The 26,321-nt window shown below is 44.6% G+C and overlaps 1 protein-coding gene across 6 annotated transcripts in view; it reads left to right on the top strand.

Moving 5' to 3' along the window:
* PRKG1 (protein kinase cGMP-dependent 1) overlaps positions 1–26,321 on the top strand; it is a 1,872,748-nt gene that overhangs the window by 1,753,756 nt on the left and 92,671 nt on the right. For all 6 annotated transcript variants that reach the window (XM_063961733.1, XM_063961735.1, XM_063961737.1 and 3 more), the window contains exon 10: positions 19,696–19,792. In XM_063961733.1, the coding sequence (XP_063817803.1) occupies positions 19,696–19,792 (97 nt within the window). The remainder of the gene's footprint in view (positions 1–19,695; positions 19,793–26,321) is intronic.

Consider the following 26,321-nt stretch of genomic DNA (forward strand, 5'->3'; position numbering starts at 1 on the left):
GTAACGGGGGCACACTGCCTCAATAAATTGTCTAGTTCCCTGTGAACTAACGGCGGATACCGGACGCACGTCTAACACCAACATAGTTGTCAAGGCCTCAGTTATCCGCTTTGCAGCAGGATGACTGCTGTGATATTTCATCTTCCTCGCAAAGGACTGTTGAACAGTCAATTGCTTACTGGAAGTAGTACAAGTGGGCTTACGACTTCCCCTCTGGGATGACCATCGACTCCCAGCAGCAACAACAGCAGCGCCAGCAGCAGTAGGCGTTACACGCAAGGATGCATCGGAGGAATCCCAGGCAGGAGAGGAATCGTCAGAATTGCCAGTGACATGGCCTGCAGGACTATTGGCATTCCTGGGGAAGGAGGAAATTGACACTGAGGGAGTTGGTGGGGTGGTTTGCGTGAGCTTGGTTACAAGAGGAAGGGATTTACTGGTCAGTGGACTGCTTCCGCTGTCACCCAAAGTTTTTGAACTTGTCACTGTCTTATTATGAATGCGCTGCAGGTGACGTATAAGGGAGGATGTTCCGAGGTGGTTAACGTCCTTACCCCTACTTATTACAGCTTGACAAAGGGAACACACGGCTTGACACCTGTTGTCCGCATTTCTGTTGAAATACCTCCACACCGAAGAGCTGATTTTTTTGGTATTTTCACCTGGCATGTCAACGGCCATATTCCTCCCACCGACAACAGGTGTCTCCCCGGGTGCCTGACTTAAACAAACCACCTCACCATCAGAATCCTCCTGGTCAATTTCCTCCCCAGCGCCAGCAACACCCATATCCTCCTCATCCTGGTGTACTTCAACACTGACATCTTCAATCTGACTATCAGGAACTGGACTGCGGGTGCTCCTTCCAGCACTTGCAGGGGGCGTGCAAATGGTGGAAGGCGCATGCTCTTCACGTCCAGTGTTGGGAAGGTCAGGCATCGCAACCGACACAATTGGACTCTCCTTGTGGATTTGGGATTTCGAAGAATGCACAGTTCTTTGCTGTGCTTTTGCCAGCTTGAGTCTTTTCATTTTTCTAGCAAGAGGCTGAGTGCTTCCATCCTCATGTGAAGCTGAACCACTAGCCATGAACATAGGCCAGGGCCTCAGCCGTTCCTTGCCACTCCGTGTGGTAAATGGCATATTGGCAAGTTTACGCTTCTCCTCCGACAATTTTATTTTAGGTTTTGGAGTCCTTTTTTTACTGATATTTGGTGTTTTGGATTTGACATGCTCTGTACTATGACATTGGGCATCGGCCTTGGCAGACGACGTTGCTGGCATTTCATCGTCTCGGCCATGACTAGTGGCAGCAGCTTCAGCACGAGGTGGAAGTGGATCTTGATCTTTCCCTAATTTTGGAACCTCAACATTTTTGTTCTCCATATTTTAATAGGCACAACTAAAAGGCACCTCAGGTAAACAATGGAGATGGATGGATACTAGTATACAATTATGGACGGACTGCCGAGTGCCGACACAGAGGTAGCCACAGCCGTGAACTACCGTACTGTACTGTGTCTGCTGCTAATATAGACTGGTTGATAAAGAGATGTCGTAGTATGTATGTATGAAGAAGAAAGAAAAAAAAACCACGGTTAGGTGGTATACAATTATGGACGGACTGCCGAGTGCCGACACAGAGGTAGCCACAGCCGTGAACTACCGTACTGTACTGTGTCTGCTGCTAATATAGACTGGTTGATAAAGAGATGTCGTAGTATGTATGTATAAAGAAGAAAGAAAAAAAAAACACGGTTAGGTGGTATACAATTATGGACGGACTGCCGAGTGCCGACACAGAGGTAGCCACAGCCGTGAACTACCGTACTGTACTGTGTCTGCTGCTAATATAGACTGGTTGATAAAGAGATGTAGTAGTATGTATGTATAAAGAAGAAAGAAAAAAAAACCACGGGTAGGTGGTATACAATTATGGATGGACTGCCGAGTGCCGACACAGAGGTAGCTACAGCCGTGAACTACCGTACTGTGTCTGCTGCGACTGGATGATAAATAATGATATAAAAAATATATATATATCACTACTGCAGCCGGACAGGTATATATATTATATAATGACGGACCTGCTGGACACTGTCTGTCAGCAGAATGAGTTTTTTATAGAATAAAAAAAAAAACACCACACAAGTGAAGTCACACGACGAGTGTTTAACTTTTTCAGGCAATCACAATATAGTATACTACTAACTATACTGGTGGTCAGTGTGGTCAGGTCACTGGTCAGTCACACTGGCAGTGGCACTCCTGCAGCAAAAGTGTGCACTGTTTAATTTTAATATAATATGTACTCCTGGCTCCTGCTATAACCTATAACTGGCACTGCAGTGCTCCCCAGTCTCCCCCACAATTATAAGCTGTGTGAGCTGAGCACAGTCAGATATATAATATATACATAGATGATGCAGCACACTGGGCTGAGCAGTGCACACAGATATGGTATGTGACTGTCTTGTACTCCTGGCTCCTGCTATAACCTATAACTGGCACTGCAGTGCTCCCCAGTCTCCCCCACAATTATAAGCTGTGTGAGCTGAGCACAGTCAGATATATAATATATACATAGATGATGCAGGCATGCAGCACACTGGGCTGAGCAGTGCACACAGATATGGTATGTGACTGAGTCACTGTGTGTACCGTTTTTTTCAGGCAGAGAACGGATATATTAAATAAAACAACTGCACTGCTGGTGGTCACTGTGGTCAGTCACTAAACTCTGCACTCTCTTCTACAGTATCAGCCTCAGGTCAATCTCTCTCTCTCTCTCCTAATCTAAATGGAGAGGACGCCAGCCACGTCCTCTCCCTATCAATCTCAATGCACGTGTGAAAATGGCGGCGACGCGCGGCTCCTTATATAGAATCCGAGTCTCACGAGAATCCGACAGCGTCATGATGACGTTCGGGCGCGCTCGGGTTAACCGAGCAAGGCGGGAAGATCCGAGTCGCTCGGACCCGTGAAAAAAAACATGAAGTTCGTGCGGGTTCGGATTCAGAGAAACCGAACCCGCTCATCTCTAATATAATTGTTCACTAGGTATATGTTGGTAGAGTGGACTAGTTTTTTTTAACATAATATAGGTTTTTAATGTTTTCTATTAAAAGTTAGGTTTTAATACTTATCTTCAACTAAACGAGTGCGCCAACACAGGGTCTTTCTTTCTTGTTCTCCAAATTGTGATTATCAGTAGGATACTACTGTACCCTGGTGCACCACCAACCCATTATAACTGGCAATCAGCATTTTGAGTATTCCTAGTTGATTTCATTAACGTATAGACTCTTACAGTAATCATTGGTGCGGAAACACACCAGCATTCTAAGAAGACCAAATATAGACCAGGCTTAGTGGCAGTGTTTTCATTTGCAGTCTACGTTCCACAGCGACTGTTCAAATTTCCAACTTTTGCCGTCCATGTAATGTTAGAGGAAAATAACACATGGATATTCTCAGGTGTTCTGAATCCTTCATCTGTCTCCCCATCAGCTCTGATTTTAAAATGTGGTAACAGCAGCTATAATCTGTTATTTTCCCCAGCTACATAACCTGTTTGGGAGAAGTAGAGAGGGTATGTAAAACCCACTGTCATTTATGTTCAGGTATTGTACAGTAAGTACAGAACAGTTTCTGTACATTGTCCTGATGTATAAATGTGTGTTATTATTGAAAGTGAATGCTCAGTTTTACTAAACACTATTCAAATTTTTCATTTGTCAAGAATAGTGTCTTTTAAAGCAATTTCAAGTTTTTGTTTCCATGGAAACCTGAAAGTACATGTCCGCAGAACATAAAGATAGTCGTTTAAGGGAACAAGTCATCTGTGTATAGAATTCCCCAGATTACATAACAGTCAGGGACAATTTCAGCACTAAAGAAACACATTTTTCAGATAGTTGAGAAAATGAGTGGAACATGGTAAATTGAAAATCTGCTACACTTTATCTGTGTGATGCATTCTGAAAATAATCAAATAGCGTTATTAGTTTTAAATAGATACCATACTTTGGTAATATATTATGGGGGATATGTACTTAGCCGTGAAAAGTGATAAAGTGGAGAGTGATAAACTACCTACTGTACCAACCAACCAGCTCCTTACTGTCATTTTTCAAAATACAGTCTGTAACATAGCAGGTAGGAGCTGATTGGCTGGTATTTTATCTCCCTCCGCTTTATCTCTCTCCAAGGCTTAGTACATCTCAACCAAAGTTTTACGTTTAAACTTTAAAATGTCAAGCTGTGCTAGTTTTCTTTTGAGTCATTTCTTATTTGTATGGGTCATATGACACTGTTAATTCTTGCCCCAACTGTATACTTAGGGCCTGAATCCGATATGTACGGTATTGTGCTGCCACAGGGAAGCAGCCATGCAATACCAGACAACTAACTAATGCTGTAGGAGGAAACAGACTCCTCCATCATGCATCGCAGATCCAAATGCTGCTTCTGATCACCATCACGATCATGGGTTACGATGTTCGCAGCCCTTGGCCATCTGAGTACAGTAAGCTGAATCTTACTCAGACTGGTCATCAGAATACCTTGTTAAAACATTTTGCATTGACACTTTAAAGACTCTTGTACACAAATCACACAAAATAAAGCCATAACTAAGAAGCTCATTCAGAGATAGATGCAGATCGCTGTATACACGCCATATCTACATCCATCTCCTCACATGCTGGGGGTCGCCCAGCACAGGGCAAAGCTGCCCAGCATGTGCGAGGCCGCCTCCTGATGCGTCCGCAATTGCATTGCAGACGCATTGGAACTAAGGTTGACCCCTGGCAGAGCAGCCTGGATTTTTAGTCGAAGCGGCTGTGTGTGGCGTCACGCAACTGCCCCAAAAACAGTCCAAGCCTGCTACCGTTCGGGCCGTCCCGCCCCCCAACACTGCATTGCCGCCCCGCGACGCCCACTGATGTCAATCACATTGCAGTTACATCCATCGCAACGTGTGTGGCCGCGAAACGGCTTAGCATGCACAGTTTGCCTCCATCGGCAAGTGGAGAATTGGATTATTTATTGTTTTATTATCAGAATTGGGATGCTGGGGCATTTAGTTTATTAGTACATACATAAACGTAGCATAAATCTATTTTATTCATCCCTCTAAATCCTTCTCTCTTTAAAACGTTACCTAATGAATAAAGTACTCAGTTATGGATTTTGTAATGAAGCTCAGTGGCGCTTCAAATGTTTACATTGCCCAATAAATGTGATTTTGTTTAAAAGCAATCAAAAATAAATTCAAGGCTGCTGAGTAAATATTTTATTACAGTAGGAATACATTGTAAAACTGCCACGTCAATGTTTTAAATATTTACTGAAAAAACTTACAGTACTACTTGTGCGAAAAATGTAACCTGTTATATTTTAGTAGCAGTCTATCGCCACTTAGTGGTCAATCTGTAAATTACATTGATCATGTAAAGTACTGATACTGCATTGCACTGTTATCAAAACAATCTGCTTGTATAAAAAAAGGTGTAATTCACCTAAGCTTTTTATGGCGTGAGACACATTGCGCAAGCACGGAGAGTGGTGGGTGGGTACTAAATACCTTGGACCATGCTTAGTAGGGTATCCAGATGATATATCTACACTGTCTAGTTAGACAGTCTAAAACATTAGGTCGACAGGTGCAAAAGGTCGACAGTGCTTAAGATCTACAGGCACTAAAGGATGACAGGTACAAAAGGTCGACATGGCTATGGTTGACACACATATAGTCGACACATTTTTTGTGTTTTTCACACGTTTCACCAACATTTGCTTGATTTACTATTTACGTGGACTATTACTGTATTGGGAATAATAACCTGTGGCGAGTGCAGTCGTAGCGGAGTGACTGAAGTGTGGCAATGAAAACATGTGTCGAGTCGACCATTGTTAGGTTAACCGTTTGACCATTTTGTTGAACTGTTTCAAATGGCTTATGTTTGCTTTTTTTAATTAAAGTGAATAAATACTAGAAAATATTTTTCAAGCAAATAAATGATCTAGGGCCTAATTCAGATCTGATCGCAGCAGCAAATTTATTAGCTAATGGATAAAACCATGTGCCTAATTCCAGTGCCGTAACTAGACATTTTAGCGCTGTGTGCAAGAAATAGCATCGGCGCCCCCCCCCCCCCCCCCCCACACACACACACACACACACACACACACATACTCAAAATAGGACAAGTGCGCAAAAATATAGGGGCGTGATTTCATGGGGAATGGCCGTGATCACAAAATAATACAAATTCATATTACGCTGCACAGTAGTCTTCGTTATTCACATTTTGACACACAATAGTGCCACTTACACACATTACACAGGTAGAGCCCCTTTTGCATATTATGCCAGTTAGAGTCCCTGTCACACATTACGCCATGTAGAGCCCCATTTTACACATACCTCCAGGTAGAGCCCATATCACTCATTACTCCAGTTAGAGCCCCTATCACACATTATGGCAGGTAGAATACCCTTTTACACTTTATGGCAGGTTGTTGTTCTTCCCCTTCAAAGCTAACCAGCAACCATTTTGTTTTTTATGTGTGTCTATTACAGTAGTCAAGCATGAAATAAATGTGCATATATTGGTGAATATATATAGTTGGTAATTGTCCTAAACTGCTGTTTCCCCATCTCCTCCTCCTAGCCTATCACTTCTTCTATATCTGCTCCTCCTGACCTGTCGCTTCCCCATTTCCTACTACTGAGTCCTGACCTGTCACTTACCCATCTCCTCCTCCCGACCTATCGCTTCTTCTATATCTTCTCCTCCTCCCGACCTGTCGCTTCTATATCTTCTCCTCCTCCCGACCTGTCGCTTCTATATCTTCTCCTCCCCACCTCCTTCTCCTCCTGACCTGTTGCTACCACATCTCCTTCTTTGGACCTTTCACTTCACCGTCTCCTTCTCTGGACCTGTTGCTTCTATATCTTCTCCTCCCGACCTGTCACTACTCCGTTACCTCCTCCTCTCAACTATATTTTACCCTCATACTAACAATACTATCAAATTTGATGCACTCAGCATCCCCCCCCCACTACTCTCATTATACCCACACTGACATCTCCGTCACACAAACACCTCCACTGCTCTACTTCGAACTCACACTAACAGCACATATACTGTATATGCAAACACCTCCCCTCCCCCTGAGAACTCCTTCACACACACACACACACACACACACACACACACACACACACACGCACACACGCACACACGCACACACACACACACACACACACCCTGACAGCGCACTTACAGAAGTCCTCTTCTCCACACTTAGGGGTCAAGTTTCTCGGCAGGTGGCAAGATCTGGCTCACAACACAGTCAACCCCTGGGACTGTCACACAGCAGCTACCAGGTCTTCTCTGTTCAGGGGCTCAGTCAGGGAGGCAGGATGTAGCGCACCAGTGTTTGAGGCCACTCCCAACGCTGAGATGCGCTGCTGCGGTGTGCTGCTGGCTGCTCGATGTTCCCTCGGCCACATCTTCTCTGTTTCCATTTTAAGTATTTGAATTTGAATTAAAAAAAAAAAGTTCACTATTGCCCTTCATTTTTTGGCTGATAAGTTGAAGCGACCAATAGAAGTGCTGTATTGCACTTGCTTTCTCTCTCCAGACTTCCTCCTGTTCCTTGTGTGGCTCCTGTGTGTGACTGTGCCCTCCCGTCCTACCGCCCCCTCCTTCTCTGCAGCCTGCGTGCCGGCCAGTGTCTGAGCCGCAGGCTGCAGCCACCCGTTCCATTGGACAGCCGCCAGGCAGTCCTGTGCTGCTCAGCGGCGCTGGCGGCTGTCCAATGCATGAGTGTGCGGGACGGGAAGCTTGTGACATGACATGTGCGCGGTGCGCCTGAGACTGGGTAAGACAGGAGGGGGCGGAGCTGCAATGCTGCATGCTGTATATATCTAGTATGTATGTAGTGGTTTGCTCGCCAAGTAAGTAGTCAAGCACACCACTGCATACTGTACATGACAGCGGGCAGCATTGCAGCTAGCGGTGGGGAGCAGCCCTGCAGGTGTTGCCGAACGGTGTGTCCACAGCACATATGTGCTGCGTGCCAGGCACCTTTGGCACACACCTGGTTACAGCTCTGCCTAATTCAGACCTGATCGCTAGGCTGCGTTTTCATACAGCCTGCGATCAGGTCTGAACTGCGCATGCGTATGCACCGCAATGTGCAGGCGTGTCAGTCTGCAATGATGGGGATTGGCGGGCAGCAACTGGAAAAGCGATCACATGAGCGATCGCAAGGTGACTGACAGGAAGAGTCCGTTTGTGGGTGGCAACTGACCGTTTTTAATCTAACACTCTCTGCACATGTTATATCTGCCACACCTGCAGTGCACATGGTTTTGCCCGTTACCTAACAAATTTGCTGCTGCAGTCAGATTTGAATTACCCCACTAGTTTAATTTGATGTGCAAAAAAAATACCTGTACACTGATTTTTGTGTCCTTTGAAGACACACAAAAAAATATTAAAAAGCACTTGTAACCACCATTTGCAAGGTTAAAAACACCTGTCCCATCCATACAACACCACCATATACCTGTCCCACGTCTTTTAACCCATTATACTGCTCTTTGCAGAATATCACCCTCAAAATAACATGTAATTATTGGCCATATAAGCATATATTAGTTAAAAACTAACCTAATTGAATCATTATGGAATTTTTACCTTAAAATATGGATTTTCATATACTTTTCACATGCTCAGGAGCTGTGAGAAAAATCTGTGCTAACTGAATAGGAAAAAAATTGCAGTTAAGTTGAACTGAGTGTTAATACGGGTAATTGAATATACCCCATACCATACAGTAACATACATAGCACTTTTGCTTTACAACCTGGAACACAAGGCAAAACTGCTGGCTTTATGGTAAGTGAGAAGAGGCATAGCCGTTTCTATAATGGCTGCAGTGTGTGCACCCATATATTATACCTATCCGTCCAGAGTCCCGTGGTGACATCCCTGCAGTGCGGACACAAACCACTTGGAAAATTGCCGCCGCTGCCATTTCTGAGTAATTTGCACTTGCGCACTGGAGATGTCCCTAGGAACAAGGCACGGGTGCCATGTTCCTGGAGACTTGCACATGCACAGTGCCAGAGTCACTTGCTGCCTGAGAGGAGGGGGGCCCGCGACGGAGGCTTCCCTCTTCTCTTAAAACGCCCCTGAGTAGAGGGGATAATGCAATGGTAAATAGTATAAAATGATATATTTGCGTCATGTACCTGGCAGTCAGCAAGCTTAATGGAATCAATGATACTTCCCCAATTACCTTGTATTTCATAAAAACATCTTTTTGGTGCTGTTACTGCCAATGAAAGACTTAGCTAGTAGCTTATGCGGCCTACACATTGCGCGATCCGCCGTCGAGCTGCCCGACGGCGGATACGGCCGACGGGCGACCCGGTGGCGGGGGGGCAGTGACGAGGGGAGTAAAGTTTCTTCACTCCCCCCATCACCCAGCTCCGTAGCAGTGCAGGCAAATATGAACGAGATCGTCCATATTGGCCTGCATGCACAAGCGACGGGGCACCGAGTGCGGGGCCGCACATCGTTCATCACTGGTACCTCCACACTGAAAGATATGAACGGTATCTCCTTCATATCTTTCACTCATATCACCCAGTGTGTAGAGCCTATAAGAGTAACAAAGCTATTTCTCATGCACAATTTCTGATCTCAAAAACCATTTGTGTTCTGCACACTGCAGAATAAACAGATTGTTAACCTATTTTTGGAATAGTCTAATATACAGAGAGAATGCAGGACTAAGCATGATAGTATACAGTGCTTTTGCGGTCCGTGCTCTGAACTTCATCAAAGTCCATGGGGGTCATTCCGAGTTGTTCGCTCGTTATTTTTTTTCGCTACGGAGCGATTAGTCGCAAACTGCGCATGCGCAATGTACGCAGTGCGCCTGCGCCAAGTAAATTAGCTCAAAAGTTTGGTATTTTACTCACGGCGTAACAAAGTTTTTTCATTGTTCTGCTGATCGGAGTGTGATTGACAGGAAGTGGGTGTTTCTGGGCGGAAACTGGCCGTTTTCTGGGAGTGTGCAGAAAAACGCAGGCATTTCAGGGAAAACCGCGGGAGTGGCTGGAGAAACGGGGGAGTGTCTGGCCGAACGCTGGGTGTGTTTATGACGTCAAACCAGGAACGAAACTGACTGAACTGATCGCAGTGTAGGAGTAAGTCTCGAGCTACTCAGAAACGGCTAAGAAATTTCTATTCGCAATTCTGCTAATCTTTCGCTCGCAATTCTGCTATGCTAAGATACACTCCCAGAGGGCGGCGGCTTAGCGTGTGCAATGCTGCTAAAAGCAGCTAGCGAGCGAACAACTCGGAATGACAGCATGTCAATCCTTTATCCCTAAATCAAGCTCATGTTTAGCAGAGTGTAAATGGGGCATGATCACTGTACAATTATGTTCTTACCCCTGCATTACGCTATCTAGTATTAGTGTCACCCTCACCTGAAATAATCTTACCCTGTCCAATCAGAGCCAGGACTTTCTGAATGAGAGTCACAGGCATACAACCAGCATGTAGTATCTAGAATCATTTTATGATTGCTGGTGATTTATTGCCTGGCAAAAGGTTTGACCTCCCATTTCTGTCTATCTGTGCGTACTGCTATTTATGAAGAGGGAACCTCAGTGTGTATCATTCCCTACTTAAAAATAGTCATTGCAACTGTAATAGCCATGTGACCAGGTCATACAACAGTATAAAAAGAGTTTTACATGAACAGTAAATTATGGCCAGAGATATTACTAACCGGCTTTTCTGATTTACAGTAAACCACCCAAATACAAGATAAGAATTGGTACCCCTACATTGTACAGCTCTTACAGACATTTAAACGCTTACGTACAGTGGGCCTAATTTAGACCTGATCAGTGATGCAAGTAGAAAAAATGTCTAATAGGTACTGTGTGCGCGCGTCAAAAAATGGGTGTGGCCATATACCACATGGGGCATAGCCAATAAAGATTGGGGCGTGGTCAGTGAAAATGGGAGCGTTATACACATATGGGGGAGGGGCAGATACACATATGACCCCCAATAGTGCCAGATACACGTTGCCCCACAGTGCCAGATATACATTGCCCCACAGTGCCAGATATACATTGCCCCACAGTGCCAGATATACATTGCCCCACAGTGCCAGATACACATTGCCTCACTGTGCCAGATACACAAATGCCCCCAGAATGCCAGATATACATTGCCTCACAGTGCCAGATATACATTGCCCCACAGTGCCAGATATACGTTGCCTCACAGTGCCAGATCTACGTTGCCTCACAGTGCCAGATATACGTTGCCTCACAGTTTCAGATACACATTGCCCCACAGTGCCAGATATTCATTGCCTCACAGTGCCAGATACACATTGCCCCACAGTGCCAGATACACAAATGCCCCCAGAGTGCCAGAAATACATTGCCTCACAGTGCCAGATACACATTGCCCCACAGTGCCAGATACACAAATGCCCCCAGAGTGCCAAATATACATTGCTTCACAGTGCCAGATACACATTGCCCCACAGTGCCAGATACACAAATTCCCCCAGAGTGCCAGATATACATTGCCTCACAGTGCCAGATACACATTGCCCCACAGTGCCAGATACACAAATGCCCCCAGAGTGCCAGAAATACATTGCCTCACAGTGCCAGATACACATTGCCCCACAGTGCCAGATACACAAATGCCCCCAGAGTGCCAGAAATACATTGCCTCACAGTGCCAGATACACATTGCCCCACAGTGCCAGATACACAAATGCCCCCAGAGTGCCAGATATACATTGCCTCAGAGTGCCAGATACACATTGCCCCACAGTGCCAGATACAGAAATGCCCCCCCATGCCAGATATGCCCCCAGTGCCAGATACAGAAATGCCCCCAGTGCCAGATACACATGTACCCCCAGTGCCATATATGCCCCCAGTGCCAGATATGCCCTCAGTGTCAGATATGCCCCCAGTGCCAGATGCACATGTCCCCCCGTGCCAGATATGCCCCCAGTGCCAGATATGCCCCCAGTGCCAGATACACATGTCCCCCAGTGCCAGATACACATGTCCCCCCCCCCAGTGCCAGATACAGAAATGCCCCCAGTGCCAGATACACATGTACCCCCAGTGCCAGATACACATGTACCCCGAGTGCCAGATATGCCCTCAGTGTCAGATATGCCCCCAGTGCCAGATACACATGTCCCCCCAGTGCCAGATATGCCCCCAGTGCCAGATACACATGTCCCCCCAGTGCCATGTACACATGTCCCCCCCAGTGCCAGATATGCCCCCAGTGCCAGGTACACATGTCCCCAGTGCCAGATATACATGTCTGTCTTCCCCTGCTGCTCACCTCTGCTGCTGGTGTTTTGATCCTGTGTGTGTGTGTGTGTGTGTGTGTGTGTGTGTGTGTGTGTGTGTGTGTGTGTGTGTGTGTGTGTGTGGGGAGGAGAGCGCAGCCTGCGCCTCTCCTGCCCCTCAGCCGGTGCGGGTGTCACTGTCTTCCTTCAATTCAGCGCCATCCGTGAGCCAATCAAAGCTCGCAGTCCAGCAGCCCGCGAACTCTGATTGGCTCACGGCCGGCGCTGAATTAAAGGAAGACACTGAGGGGCAGGAGAGCGAACGCTGCGCTCTCCTCCCCTCAAGCAGCGGCGCTGGTCAGCAGCGGAGGGAGGAGGGAGGGAGGGGAGCGGTGGCGGCAAGTAGCGTCGGCCTGTCGGCATGAATACGGCATACCCACAAAAAAATTCTTAAGGGTACGCTGTACCCACCCATACCCGCCCACTTGCACTGCTGGACCTGATCGTAACAGCAACATTTTTCTCTAATGGCCAAAACCATGTGCAGTACAGGTGGGGCAGATACATACCTCCAAACTGTCCCGATTTTCGCGGGACAGTGCCGTTTTTTTGGGACAGTCCTGCCGTCCCACCCGTGGGCCTTGGTATCCCGCAGTGGGACGGGGGAGGGGGGCAGTTGGGAGGCTCCTGTCACTGCTGCTCTGCTTAGCGCACAGCGTCTATTCAGTGGAGACAGAGGGAGAATGGGCATGCCAGCAGCTGACAGACCTCCTGGCATACCCCTTCACTGACAACGGGGGGTGCGGCTGTTTTCAGCAACACTGCTGTGCAGCCACACCCCTTTCTTTATGCCACAGCGCCTTTTTGGACACGCTTGCGCAGGAGTCCCTCTTCTTCGACTTTAAATGTTGGGAGGTATGCAGATATAACATATACAGAGAGAGATAGATTTGAGTGGGGTGTGTTCAAACTGAAATCTAAATTGCAGTGTAAAAATAAAGCAGCCAATATTTACCCTGCACAGAAACAATATAACCCACCCAAATCTAACTCTCTCTACACATGTTATATCTGCCCCACCTGCAGTGCACATGGGGGGTAATTCAGATGTGATCACTGCTGTGTGTTTTCGCACAGCGTGCAATCAGATCTGAACTGCGCATGCGTGTGAGCCACAATGCGCCGGCGTGTCGCACAACAGCACCGGGCATCGGTGCCTAGCGACAGGATGGTGCAAAAAATCAAAACGCATGGGCGTTCGCAAGAAGATTGACCGGAAGAAGCCGTTTGTGGGTGGCAACTGACCGTTTTACAGGAATGTCCGGAAAAACGCAGGCGGGATCAGGCGTTTTCAGGGAGGTTGTCTGACGGGTATCCGGTCTCTAGGTCGACCACACTTAGGTCGACAATGTCTAGGTCGCCCACTATTGGTCAACAGTTACTACTGTAGGCCGACAGTGTCTCTATGTCGATATGTTCTAGGTTGACAGGTCAAAAGGTCAACATGAGTTTTTCACAATGTTTTTCTTTTTTTGAACTTTTTCATACTTAACGAGCCACGTGGACTATGATTGGGAATAGTAACTTGTACCGAATGCAGCGAGGCAACTTGCGCACTAATTGGTGTTCCCGGTCACTGTACGGAGAAAACAACACCAATTTTTTTTCCAAAAAACTCATGTTGACATTTTGGCCTGCCGACCTAGAACATGTCGATCCAGAGACCCTGTCGACCTGGAATCCCTGTCGACCTAGTTACTGTCGACCAATAGTGGTCAACCTGGGCACTGTCAACCCAAGTGTGGTCGACCTTACATACCACAGCCGTCTCACGTCCGCTCCGGCCCCGATCAGCAGAAAACAATAGCAGCGGCTGAGTAAGTCCTGGGCTGCGCAGAGACTGCAAAAAAGCTAATGCACACCTGCACAGACCTTATACCCTCCCCCTGTAGGTGTCGACTATCTGATCGCAGGGCAGCAAAAAATGCAGCCCAGCGATCATATCTGAATCACCCCCATGGTTTTGCCCATTAGAGAAAGATTTTGCTTTTGCGATCAGGTCTGAATTAGGCCCAGTATCTCTTTTTCTGTGTAGTAAGTAAATGGAAAATGCTCGGATCATTGACTTTGAAAAAAACACAAACTTGTTTTATTATACTGTGTTTCAGATTTCATACATTAAAAAGGGAAAATGACAATACTCTATTCTCATTATACTTGATTTCAGTCAGGAGATCTGATGGAGTAATGCTTCTCCTCTGCAGTAACAGATAATGTATATGTATACTCCCTGAGCCCCAATCAGTGATTATGATCAGTTACCTGGACACAGGACTCAGACAGTCACAGTAGCCGCAGCCTCTCTAAGCAGGGGCGTAACCAGAACTTTGTGGGCCCCATAGCAACATACTGAAGGGGCCCCTGTAATAATGCTTCTTAAGAGAAAAACCCTACTTCATTTTCTGAACCATAGTAGTGCCCTAATTATGCCCAATAGTAGTGCCCTAGTTTATTTTATAAACCATTGTGGTTCCCTAGTTTACATTATGTCACATTGTAGGGTGCCAGTACACATTATGCCACACAGTATCCTCAATTCACATTATTCCAGTGTCCCCAGTGCATATTATACCACATTACAATGCCCACTGTTCATACTGTGCCACATTACAGTGCCCTCCATTTCAATTTATGCCACAGTACAGTGCCCTACAGTAGTTCATATTATGCCACACTACAGTGCCTCCATTTCATATTGTGCCACATTACAGTACCCTAGTTCATATTATGCCACACTATAGTGCCTCCATTTCATATTGTGTCACATTATAGTGCCCTCCACATTACAATGAGCAGATCAGATTATGGCACATTACAATGCCTCCTTCCTATTATAACACCAACTACACTCTACTCTCACTGACAATGTAAAGTCAGTCATACAATTTAGTATGGGCAAAGGATCAAACCAAATTGCTTAGTAGGGAAATTGGTATACAACTATATAATCTGAATAAAGACCCCTAACCTCTGGCCCCCATAGCAATGGTAAGCTTTGCACCCACTATAGTTACACCCACGTCTCTAAGCACAGCACAGTCCTGTACAGACTGAGCCCCATCTGGATTCCTGCTCTGGGTGGGTTGGTGCTGTAGTGCTAATGCACTTGTGGCATCTTTAGGGGGAAATATACTAAGCAGTGAAAAGAGTGGAGAAGTGAGCCAGTGGAGAAGTTGCCCATGGCAACCAATCATCATTGAAGTAACATTTATAATTTGCATACTATAAAATTATACAGAGCAGCTTTTTAGTTACCGTGGGCAACTTCTCCACTGGATCACTTCTCCACTTTTTTCACTGCTTAGTACAAAAGTCAGACAAAAGGGGTATTCACAACAGTGATAGGTCTTCATTCAATACATAAAGCGGGTACTTCCTATTGCTGGAGGTAACCCCTGCCAGCAATAAGATTTAGCAGGTCTCCCGAAGGATACCTCGCCATGCATACCATGGAGAAGACTATTTAATAAGGATCACCATCTCAGGATGGGGATGACAAGTTACTGTATAATTTTAACTAGCATTTGCCTACGGTTTTGCTCAAGTGGATGTCTGGTATTGCTCAGTGGAACTACTTTTACAAAGACAGTAGTACCACCTACCATATTATTGTGATGTATATTTTATATTTTACACATTTAGAACAAAATTTCTTTGTAACAATATTTGCTTTTGTTCCTTCAGGGATTAGCACAAAAAGATGATTGTGGTTACTAACTTGTGAGCAAGCCACGTAAAGCTGTCCGCGGGAGAAGCAGCTGGTCTTGAGATCTACACCTGCAGTCCTGAGCGTTTGCCCATGTGACTTGCTAATTGTCATAAAGAAGCAGGCGCTTACAGGAAACTGCAGGCGCTTAAAATAATAAAGGAAAATTGTTGGGGATAAGGGGTATATGTGGTATAAACACAGTCTCACCTACGCCCAGGGGTGTTTTAAGAGTGGAGGGGACTCGGTTGCAGCCTCCCTTCTCTCCGGCAGCAGTAGTCTCTGGCATAATGCCAGAGTTTACTGCACATGTGCAGGTCTCCGGGAACATGGCACCCATACCTTGTTCCCGGGGACAACTCCAGTGCGCATGCGCAAATCACTCGCAAATGGCCGCGGCAGCCATTTTCCAAGTGATTTGTGCCCGAACAGCAGGGCTGACATCGTGGGACTCCAGAGAGGTTAGTATAATATAAGGGTGCAGTGTGTGTGGTGTGGACCCCCTGGACCCAGGGGCCTGTGTACACCGCACACACTGCACCGATTATAGAAATGCCAACGCCAAGTCTCTGCCTCAATTAGGTTCCTCTACAGAGCAGTAAATTTAAATTGGGTTCCATTGCATAACTTGGGTGGAGTCAAGTTCCGCAGAAGCACGATTGGAACACCAACCTTCAGAGCGCCGAGTGTCAAGTGTCTTGTTTTTCCTTAATTGCTCCTCTTCCTGATGTCACATCAAGATCATACATACTGTACTCAGTTTTTTTTCTTGGTCACCAAGCTATACAATAGTGAAAACACGATCCAAATACATCCAGTAGTTTTTGCGTGATGCTGGAACGAACAGACAGAAACAAATTCCCATCTACATAGTTCAGAAACAGTCCCTACAAGTATATTTCTAAAAAAAAAAATGCTATGTACAAACACAACCCTTACAGTTTTATTATATGTATAGATATATGCACATGTATATATTTATATAAAAATATACTGTACACACAAACTACCCACAAGGGTGTGACCCCCTGTGGAAAATCAGGAGCGCTGACCCTACTAATTATTGGAGACAAATAAATAATGATTACAATAATACTAATTAAAATATACAAATTATAATTTATTAACATATAATGCTGCAGCATAAATGACATACATTAAAACCATAATAGATATGTATATGAGCTTCTAGTGCAAATATATATATATAAATTTCTAGTGCAAATGCTCCACCTATACTAATGAAACAATTAAAAATTAAAAATTAACTAAAAAACCGAGGCTTGGATTTCCACCATGGATTTCATAGAGTCCACTTGATGCATTAATGGACCCGCTGATTCAGCATTTTTAGACACCAGTTATATTCACGTGTCAGTAATTCATCAGTGTCCCGGAAAAATGTGTGCACACATATATTGATTCCAAATAGGCAATTACCGTATATAGTTGGATCCTTATATCACCTCAAAGGTCAGCCTGTTAGGATGATTCCAATTAAAAGAGCTCCCTCTGCTGGTGCTTGTCCATTAATTGCAGATTATCTGGAGACTGTATTTCACAGGATTTCATCCACAGCTCTCCGGCTCCCTCTGCTGGCGACTGGCCGAAATTGCAGGTAAAAGGCTGATATCGTAGCCACGAGCCGGTGATCGCTTTGAACAATTAAGTGGTGATTACCACTGATGATGATGGTCCCTTCAAAAACGCGTTTCTCCGCCTTCCACACTCAGCGGCTTCCTCAGTTTCAAACTGAGGAAGCCGCTGAGTGTGGAAGGCGGAGAAACGCGTTTTTGAAGGGACCATCATCATCAGTGGTAATCACCACTTAATTGTTCAAAGCGATCACCGGCTCGTGGCTACGATATCAGCCTTTTACCTGCAATTTCGGCCAGTCGCCAGCAGAGGGAGCCGGAGAGCTGTGGATGAAATCCTGTGAAATACAGTCTCCAGATAATCTGCAATTAATGGACAAGCACCAGCAGAGGGAGCTCTTTTAATTGGAATCATCCTAACAGGCTGACCTTTGAGGTGATATAAGGATCCAACTATATACGGTAATTGCCTATTTGGAATCAATATATGTGTGCACACATTTTTCCGGGACACTGATGAATTACTGACACGTGAATATAATTGGTGTCTAAAAATGCTGAATCAGCGGGTCCATTAATGCATCAAGTGGACTCTATGAAATCCATGGTGGAAATCCAAGCCTCGGTTTTTTAGTTAATTTTTAATTTTTAATTGTTTCATTAGTATAGGTGGAGCATTTGCACTAGAAATTTATATATATATATTTGCACTAGAAGCTCATATACATATCTATTATGGTTTTAATGTATGTCATTTATGCTGCAGCATTATATGTTAATAAATTATAATTTGTATATTTTAATTAGTATTATTGTAATCATTATTTATTTGTCTCCAATAATTAGTAGGGTCAGCGCTCCTGATTTTCCACAGGGGGTCACACCCTTGTGGGTAGTTTGTGTGTTTTGTTAAATATAGGGATTGCAATTATCCCTATAATTAGGAGCAGCAGTCCTTGCTATTATTGAAATCTCCTTCAGTCCGGCAGTAACTGGCGCCTGAGAGTATACACACCTGTCCACACAATTCCAGTGTGGGGGCGGTTGTGTATACACCCAGCACAAAAATATACTGTGTATGCAGTACTGCATAATAAGAGTGGTGCTCAACAATGATATATACAGTATATGTGTGTGTCTGTAATCACTTTTAAATTCAATTCAAAACCTACTTAGTGGAAATACATGTTTGTGTTCCTGATATTTATTCCAAGTAAAGAATTCCTGATGCTCCTTCCATATGGTCACTATGGTATTTCTAAGGGGCAGAGTGTGGGTGGAGACCATAGATCAGGGTCTTTTAATGGAAATGTATATCACCACTGTCACGGTCAATGCTTCTAGTCAGTGGGAGGAGCCAGATTATCACTGCTGTACTAAATATATCACATTGCTCATTGGGATATTTTAAGCATTATATTCACTAGTGCTGAGCTGATCACTCTTGGACAGACATTCATCTGCTCGGTGCTTTATCAGTATGTGCTGCAAAGTTTATTGCACAGAAAATTTGCAGCATAAAGAAAGAAATAGAGATAGAGAGAACTGAATGAAAAGCTTTAAAACTGGGACCGAGTTCCCGAGCACAGAACCCCGGGATATTGGTGGAATAATCAATCCCAGATGTGTGTATGATGCCAGTCACCCATCTCATTCTCATGACAATACGAGCCTGAACTCTCTCCAATTAGCAGAAGTGTAAATAAATATTACCCTGGGAATCTTCTACCATGTAACACTAAAATGACACCTTGCATGGTGTAAGGCTGGATGACATTATACCAAATACTTAGTCTTAATCATAAAGACATTTTGAATGGGATATTGCAGCTACTTGGACCAACCTAGAAACGTTGAATCTTATGTGGAAATGATGCTGAACCTGACTGGTTCTACTAGAGACTCTTCAAGCGTCCATGCTTCTAAAAGGCTCTTATTTTTTTTCATAAAAAAATACAGATATGAAGCAGAGGCAGCGTTCTACGGCAATCTCAAGCTAACAGATTTCAACATCATTGATACGCTTGGTGTTGGGGGATTTGGCAGAGTGGAGCTGGTAAGTCAACAACATTTACATCATGCCGTAGCTGTAACATCTTAATGCATGCAGCCCCTGCACAAGTGGATTAACTTTAGACAAGAATGCAACATTTGCATATGGACTCCGCCCACAAAACCACTATCTTCACTTGTTACAGAATTAATGCTGTGGACTAGATGCATCATTGCTTGGAGAGTGATAAAATGGAGAGAGAAAAAGTACCAGCCAATCAGCTCCTAACTGCCATGTCACAGGCTCTGTTTGAAACATGACAGGAGCTGGTAGGCTGGTAGTTTATCACTTTCCATTTTATCACTCTCCAAACGCGATGCATCTAGCCCTGTGACTACAAGAAAGTTAATGTGGAGAAGTTGCCAATAGTAACAAATCCACTTCTGTTATTTCACTGACTGTGCTAGATCAATGACAGAAGGCGAGTAGTTGCTATTGATACATCTCCCAGACAGTGCTTTGGTAATGTCATTAGTTATGCTTGAGGGGTGTGCTGAGGGTCGGTTACAGAAAAGCCAGAAAAATGGGGTAATAAAAGAAGATGTGCAGATGTATACTTTATCATGGTCCTTGCTGAATTTTACATTACAAACTGATATAAAGGCAGTTCTGCCATGACACGATAAAACATTCTACTCATTGCCTTTACAAGCTATGTCATCACATAGTGACTTTATCAGTCATTATCCCCAAAAACATACTGAGATTCCTAAGAAATCCATAATGTCAATTTTTATATTTCTCATATGCAATAAAAATTAGCTTTAAAAAAAATGTTTTGTGTTTATACGAGCATGGTAAATGCACTGATCATGTGAAAACATATCACAGCAAGTTACTGTAATGTGCAGTTGTTGGTGGCTATTTATTGATATTATCCGGTAGGTCTATGGAAACTCTGGGATTGCCCATAGTAACCGATCAGACTTTAAGAATTGCATCTAGTAGACTTATACCTCTTTTACACCACCAGCATACAGTATAACATGGGTTATTGCACATAAGCGTGCATAACACGTGTTGCTGGTTGGTGTAAAAGTGTCGAGTTGGAATAATCCGGGTCAAGTCACTCTGTATTTCAACTCGGGTAGTTTGCAGTGTTGAAAACGGCAAACTGTGCAGTGTAAACGTGAGCCAGGTCGCACCGACACGGCTTCCCATTCACAGTGATGTACAGGCGGCGCTTGTCCAAGCGCCGCCCCCGTCGCGTCACCCCTGACGTCACCAACCCGGCTATATGATGGGTGGGAAACTTCAGTGTGAAAGGGGACTGAAGCCGGTCGCAGCCGGGTAGCACCCGTGTCAGGCTGCTGGCTGCGACCCACGATATTTAGTATAAAAGCGGTATTAATGAGAAAAGAACATAAAATACCTGATTGATTGCTACATTGTAGGTCTGATTGTTTGCTATAGGCAAAACCTATGTAACAAAATATATAAAATCCGATAACCTTTTTAACCACTAAACTGGCATGGTCAGATCACATGCCCACTGTGTCCCGAGGAGATCCGTTCTGCAGATGTGCATAATATAATATTTACATATTTTAAAAAAATAACTTTTTAAACTATATAAAATAACTTTAAAAAAAATCTTTATAAACGGTTTTGAGGTAGAAAATTGTCAGTTAAGTGGTTAATTGTATAATATATAAATGCAGATAGCCTTGTTATCGCTGTATAATTTGTGTATGAATATGGGTAAGATTTAGCCTAGGTGCTAGTTTGTTATATGCTACATTTATATATAGTTACACTGTTTGCTTTGCAGTTGATGGTAGCATACACTTGCAGTAGTGGAGTAATGAATTGTGACTTAGGGCAGTGTACAGGATTTGTCCAGGAGGAGTTTCTGGTATGTCGTACAGCTGGAGAATGACAGGAACGTCACCCAACAATGCAGCTTGCTGCAAACATAGTAACAGTCACCATGAGAAAAGAGGGGAGAATGTTCTTAAACTATGACATCCGTGTAGGCTATGTGACTGCTGAGGGTGACAGCTGAACTGTAATCAAATCTCTGCTGCATAGATGACACAGAAAATGGAAGCTCTTGGGTGTAAAATGTAAAAGTAGTATTGGGAAGAGGCTGTTACCTAATGGATGTTGATTGATTTATTTATTATACTATATCTTCATTTTTATGGTGCAAAGTCCTGATAACACAGTGTTCATTTGTGGCTTACCTATAGTCTAATTACTTATATTCAAATTACTTATATTCAAAAGTAACATGGATGAATCTAATTGAGTCTTTTATTCATAATCATGTACACTGCTCAAAAATATAAAGGGAACACTAAAATAACACATCCTAGATCTGAATGAATGAAATATTCTTATCAAATACTTTGTTCTTTACATAGTTGAATGTACTGACAACAAAATCACACAAAAATTATCAATGGAAATCAAATTTATTAACCCATGGAGGTCTGGATTTGGAGTCACCCTCAAAATGAAAGTGGAAAAACACACTACAGGCTGATCCAACTTTGATGTAATGTCCTTAAAACAAGTCAAAATGAGGCTCAGTAGTGTGTGTGTGGCCTCCACGTGCCTGTATGACCTCCCTACAATGCCTGGGCATGCTCCTGATGAGGTGGCGGATGCTCTCCTGAGGGATCTCCTCCCAGACCTGGACTAAAGCATCCGCCAACTCCTGGACAGTCTGTGGTGAAACGTGGCATTGGTGGATGGAGCGAGACATGATGTCCCAGATGTGCTCAATTGGATTCAGGTCTGGGGAACGGGCGGGCCAGTCCATGGCATCAATGCTTTTGTCTTGCAGGAACTACTGACACACTCCAGCCACATGGAGTCTAGCATTGTTTTGCAATAGGAGGAACCCAGGGCCAACCGCACCAGCATATGGTCTCACAAGGGGTCTGAGGATCTCATCTCGGTACCCAATGGCAGTCAGGCTACCTCTGGCGAGCACATGGAGGGCTGTGCGGCCCCCCAAAGAAATGCCACCCCACACCATTATTGACCCACTGCCAAACCGGTCATGCTGGAGGATGTTGCAGGCAGAAGAATGTTCTCCTTGGCGTCTCCAGACTCTGCCACGTCTGTCACGTGTGCTCAGTAAGAACCTGCTTTCATCTGTGAAGAGCACAGGGCGCCAGTGGCGAATTTGCCAATCTTGGTGTTCTCTGGCAAATGGCAAACGTCCTGCACGGTGTTGGGCTGTAAGCATAACCCCCACCTGTGGACGTCGGGCCCCCATACCACCCTCATGGAGTCTATTTCTGATCGTTTCAGTAGACACATGCACATTTGTGGCTTGCTGGAGGTCATTTTGCAGGGCTCTGGCAGTGCTCCTCCTGTTCCTAATTGCACAAAGGCGGAGGTAGCGGTCCTGCTTCTGGGTTGTTGCCCTACTACGGCCTCCTCCACATCTCCTGATGTACTGGCCTGTCACCTGGTAGCGCCTCCATGCTCTGGACACTACGCTGACAGACACAGCAAACCTTCTTGCCACAGCTCGCATTAATGTGCCATCCTGGATGAGCTGCACTACCTGAGCCACTTGTGTGGGTTGTAGGGAGGTCATACAGGCACGTGGAGGCCACACACACTACTGAGCCTCATTTTGACTTGTTTTAAGGACATTACATCAAAGTTGGATCAGCCTGTAGTGTGTTTTTCCACTTTAATTTTGAGGGTGACTCCAAATCCAGACCTCCATGGGTTAATAAATTTGATTTCCTTTATAATTTTTGTGTGATTTTGTTGTCAGCACATTCAACTATGTAAAGAACAAAGTATTTAATAAGAATATTTCATTCATTCAGATCTAGGATGTGCTATTTTAGTGTTCCCTTTATTTTTTTTGAGCAGTGTATATTACAAAAGTTTTCCTCTGCTTATGGGGTATATGCAATTGCGGTCGAATTGCCGCGAAAGTCGAAAAACGGGGCATTTTCGACAAAAAAACCATGTCGAATTGGATTCGACAATGCAATACAGTACTTTTCGTCAAAATACCTGCCGTTTCAGATTCGACTTTTTGTAAATCGACATTTTCAAAATTCGACATGTCTGCAATGGTCAAAATGCGGCTTTTCGACAAAAGTATATTCAATTTAAGATTGTCGATTCGACAACAGTGCTTTTCGACAGTAATTTCGTCAATTTCATTCAGCCTCACTTTGCTTGCGGAATCTAATAAAAAATTTGAAAAACATGTTTTTTTGTGTGTTTTTTTTATTGCTAATAGCATATCTATTTTTATTACAAGGGAGTATGTACTTGGATTGTCTATCTTTGACTCACATTTATTTTTTAATAGATTTTTAAAAATAATATTTTATTCTTCACTCTGCTGAGGGGAATGTACCCATGCTTCAACAGTTTTACCCAGGATACACTTCTGCAAAACCACTCCAGTATTGGACCAGTTTACCCCACTCCACCATGGATGTCCTACTTGTGATGTGGACCTGAACCACCGCCATGTTAGAGTCACTCTTTCAGGTGAGATGTATTGGCCAAAACTCCATCTTGTCTGAGTAACCATTGTGTATATGCGCAGTGTTGCTGGGACCTTTTGTTCTTTCCCAGGGTGGAGGAAACACTCTCAGATTACCTCCTTTTATTCTCTTCCATAGGTCTTGCGGAGTATCCTTCAAGGTGCAGGAACCAGCGTGGATGAAGGGACCGGTCAGTTCCCCTGCTGTACCATGGGTGACCTACTTGGGATGTGGACCTGAACCTCCGCCATGTTGCAGACACCCCCCCCCTTCCCTCAGGTGAGATGTATTGCCCAAAACTCCCTCTTGTCTAAAAGTTTCCCAGGCATGTCCCAACTGCAGCCCTCCGGCATTTGCAAAACTGCATATCCAATCATGCTCTGACACAGCAATGCTTACGCTGTGTCAGGGCATGCTTGGATGTGTAGTTACTCAAGTGCCGGAGGGTTTCATTTGGGACAAAAGCCAATGTAACCTGCTTGTGTTAAGTGTTGCTTGTACCTTGTCTTTGGATGACACCATACTATTCTCTTCCACAGGTCTTGCGGAGTATCCTTCCCAAGGTGCAGGAACCAGCGTGGATGTCAAGGGACAAGACAGTTCCCCTGCTGTACCATGGGCAACCTACCACAATAACACTGCATCTCTGAAATGCCCTATTTTACATTTTATTCACTAATAATTTAAAGAAAAACCACACAAAACTTCTCATTTTAAAGATTTATTGAAGAATTAAAACTATTTTTTTTAATCAAAAAAATAAAATGTAATAAAATAAAAAAAAGTAGTGTGTTCTTCTTTACATTCTTTTCTTGTGTAGAGATCTGTGAAATAAAAAAAATAAATCCATATTAAGTAAAGACACTATTGATGTCATGTTCATTTCTTTCCCAAGAACATTTGTGGAACCACACAGCCCAGCATGACCCATTGCTGGACTGTGTTGTTCCCCAAGTGCAGGCGGTCAAAAGTGGCAGAGTGGTGTCAGCGGTCAGCACTTTGACACGCCTGCACTTGGGGAACCACACAGCCCAGCATGACCCATTGCTGGACTGTGTTGTTCCCCAAGTGCAGGTGGTCAAAAGTGGCAGAGTGGTGTCAGTGGTCAGCACTTTGACACGCCTGCACTTGGTGAACCACACAGCCCAGCATGACCCATTGCTGGACTGTGTTGTTCGCCAAGTGCAGGCAATCCAAAGTTTCTTGAATATATACATTGAAACATGGCTTTACTCACCTTGGTACGCACAACACGAACTACGCCGTCCACTTCAATTTTCCACCCAATCCTAGGAAGAAGCCAAAAATAAACACTAGTGAATAGTAAATTCACACAACAATGAAAGCCTATTTTACACCAATACAAAAAGGATTTAAAAAAAAAAAAAGGGTATCAGAATAGCTCTTTGGTCCATCATACATGTAACCACAAGGAGCTTTCATCAGTTACCACACGCGCCCGCATACATGCCCGCGCATGTATGCCTAGACATAAAGCTCCTTGGTAGTATCCGGTCGGGGGTGGGGGAGCCCAACACACATATAACACAATATTAAGAAAAAAAACAAACTAATGGGAGGGGGAGAAAGGGAAACATGAAAAACATGAGTAAATAATAAAACAATACGACCGGGCTTATGGTGGTTGTTGGCCATCCGGATCCTCTTCTTCCTCTTGCTGTGGCATCGATGCCCTGGGCGGCTGTGGGGTGTGTTGAATTGGCCTCGGTGGCCGTGCTGGTGTAGACGTGGCGGCCGGTGGTGGAGGCATCTGGTAGGGGTGGTACATCCCTGTATATCCTTGGTACAGCTGTGACCGTCCATACCAGGATCGTGGTGGAGCAAGGGCAGGAGGCGTCAGTGTGGCTTGTGGTGGCGGATGTGGTGGTTCACCAGCGTGTTGTTGAGCTGGCTCTAGGAGCTTATCATAGATCATCTGTAGCGTTGTTGCGATGATCTGTTGGCTGGATGCAGAATGTCGATGGCTCTCCGACATGTTGTCAACGCTGTGTGCCAGGCATTATGTGTTATCCACCAGCCGGTTGATGGACGTGGCC

Source organism: Pseudophryne corroboree, chromosome 3 (assembly GCF_028390025.1).
Source record: "Pseudophryne corroboree isolate aPseCor3 chromosome 3, aPseCor3.hap2, whole genome shotgun sequence".
In the NCBI taxonomy this organism is placed as follows: domain Eukaryota; kingdom Metazoa; phylum Chordata; class Amphibia; order Anura; family Myobatrachidae; genus Pseudophryne; species Pseudophryne corroboree.